We start from the raw sequence: 2581 nt of genomic DNA on the forward strand, positions 1-2581 counted from the left end.
AACAACAACAACGACGACAACATCGACAACAATGACAATAGCGACAACAATGACAACAACAACAACAACAACAAGAACAACAACAACAAAATTAAGAACACAAAAGACGACGACGACGATGACGACAACGACAACAACAACAACAACAACAACTACAACAGCAACAACAACGACAACAACAACGACAACAACAACAACAACAACAACAACAACAACAACAACATCAACAACAAGAACAACAACAGGAACAACAACAACAACAACAACAACAACAACAACAACAAAAACAACAACAACAACAACGACGACGACAACAACAACAACAACAACAATAACAACAACGACAACAACAACAACGAAAACAACAATCACAACAACAACAACAACTACAACAACAACAACAACAACAACAACAACAACAACAACAACAACAAGAACAACAACAACAAGGATGACGACGACTACCACAATGACGACAACATTGACAATGACGAGAACAACATCAACAATGACAACAACAACAACAACAACAGCAACAACACTGACAACGACAACAACAACGACAACAAGAACAACAGCAACAACAACCATAAGAACACCAACAACAAGAACGACGACGAAAATGACGAGGACGACAACAATGACTACGACAACAATGACAATGATGGGAACAACGACAACAACGATAACAACAACAACGACGACAAGAGCGACAACAACAACAACAACAACAACAACAACAACAAAAATAATGACGACGACGACAATAACGACAATGACAAGGACAACAACAAGAACGATAACAACAACAATGACAACATCGACATTAACGACAACAACGACAACAACGACAACAACAACAACACAAGAACACAACAACGAGAACAGCAACAACAACAACAACAACAACAGCAACAACAACAACGAAGACGATGACGACAACGACAACAACAACAACAACAACAACAACAACAACCACAACAATAACAACAACAACAATGACAACAACAAAAACAACAACAATGACAAGTTCAACAACAACGACAACAACAAGAACAACAACATCGACGATGACGACGACGACCACGACGTAAACGCCGCCGACGACGATGAAAATGACGACAACAACGACAATGACGAGAACAACAACAACAACAACAACGAGGACAACAACAACAACAACAACAATCACAACGATGACGATGATGACAATCACGACGATAGAACAACGACGACGATGACGACGATGACGACGACGATGACGCCAACAACAACAACAACAACAACAACAACAACTAGAACAACAACAACAACAACAACAACAACAACGACAACAAGAACAACAACTACAACAACAACAAGAACAACAACAACAACGACGACGACAACAACAACAACAACAATAACAACAGCAACAACAAGAACAACAACCAGAACAACAACAACAACGACAACGACGATGATGACGACGATGATGACAACAACAACGACGAAACAATGACAATGTCGATAACAACAATGACAACAGCGACAGCAACAACGACAACAACAAAAACAACAACAACAACAACCACCACCACTACATCAGTGATAACAACAACAACAATGACGACGACGACAACAACAATGACAACGACGACGACAATTAGAACAATGACAACAACGACAACTACGGTACCAACAACAACAACAACGACGACGACGATGTCCACAACAATTACAAAAGAGACACCAACGAAAACAACAAAAACAACAATGACGATGACAATGCCGACAACAACAACAACGACGAGAACACCGACAACAACCACAATAATAATAACAACAAAAACAAAAACAACAACAACAACAACAACAACAACAACAAAAACAACAACAACAACAACAACAACAACAAAACAACAATGACGACAACGATGAATACGATGATGACGATAGTGATGAGGACAACGAAGACGACGACGACGACGATGACGACGACGATGACGGCGAGGACATGGATGACGACGACGACGCCAACAACAACAACAACAACAACAACAAAAACAAAAACAACAACAACAACAACAACAACAATCACAACAAGGACAATCACAACAACAACAACAACAACAACAACAACAACAACAAAAACAGCAATCACGACGATGACGAAGATGACTAAGATGACAATCACGACGACAGCAACAACGACGACGATGACGACGACGACGCCGACGATGACACCAACAACACCAACAACAACAACAACAACAACAACAACAACAACAACAACAACAACAACAACAACAACAACAAAAACAACAAAAACCACATCAACAACAACAACAACAACAACAACAACAACGACGACAACAACAACAACAACAACAACAACAAGAACAAGAACCACAACATCAACAACGACAACGACGAGGATGACGACGACGATAACAACAACAACAACGACGAAACAATGACAATGACGAGAACAACGACAACAACAACAACAACAACAACGACAACAACAACTAAAACAACAACAACAGCAACAACAACAACAACCACCACCACCACTAGAACAACGATAACAACAACAACG

General features: G+C 39.9%; 1 protein-coding gene across 1 annotated transcript; it reads left to right on the top strand.

Annotated features, from left to right (window-relative positions):
• Positions 1-159: 159 nt before the first annotated feature.
• LOC123404593 (GATA zinc finger domain-containing protein 15-like) lies at positions 160-988 on the top strand (the record flags this gene model as incomplete). The annotated part of the gene is made up of 2 exons (XM_045098532.1): positions 160-757; positions 813-988. Coding segments are annotated over 2 exons (774 nt in total), but the record flags the coding sequence as incomplete, so codon positions are not given.
• Between the last annotated feature and the right edge of the window lie 1593 nt (positions 989-2581).

Source organism: Hordeum vulgare, chromosome 6H, assembly GCF_904849725.1.
Source record: "Hordeum vulgare subsp. vulgare chromosome 6H, MorexV3_pseudomolecules_assembly, whole genome shotgun sequence".
NCBI classification, from domain to species: domain Eukaryota; kingdom Viridiplantae; phylum Streptophyta; class Magnoliopsida; order Poales; family Poaceae; genus Hordeum; species Hordeum vulgare.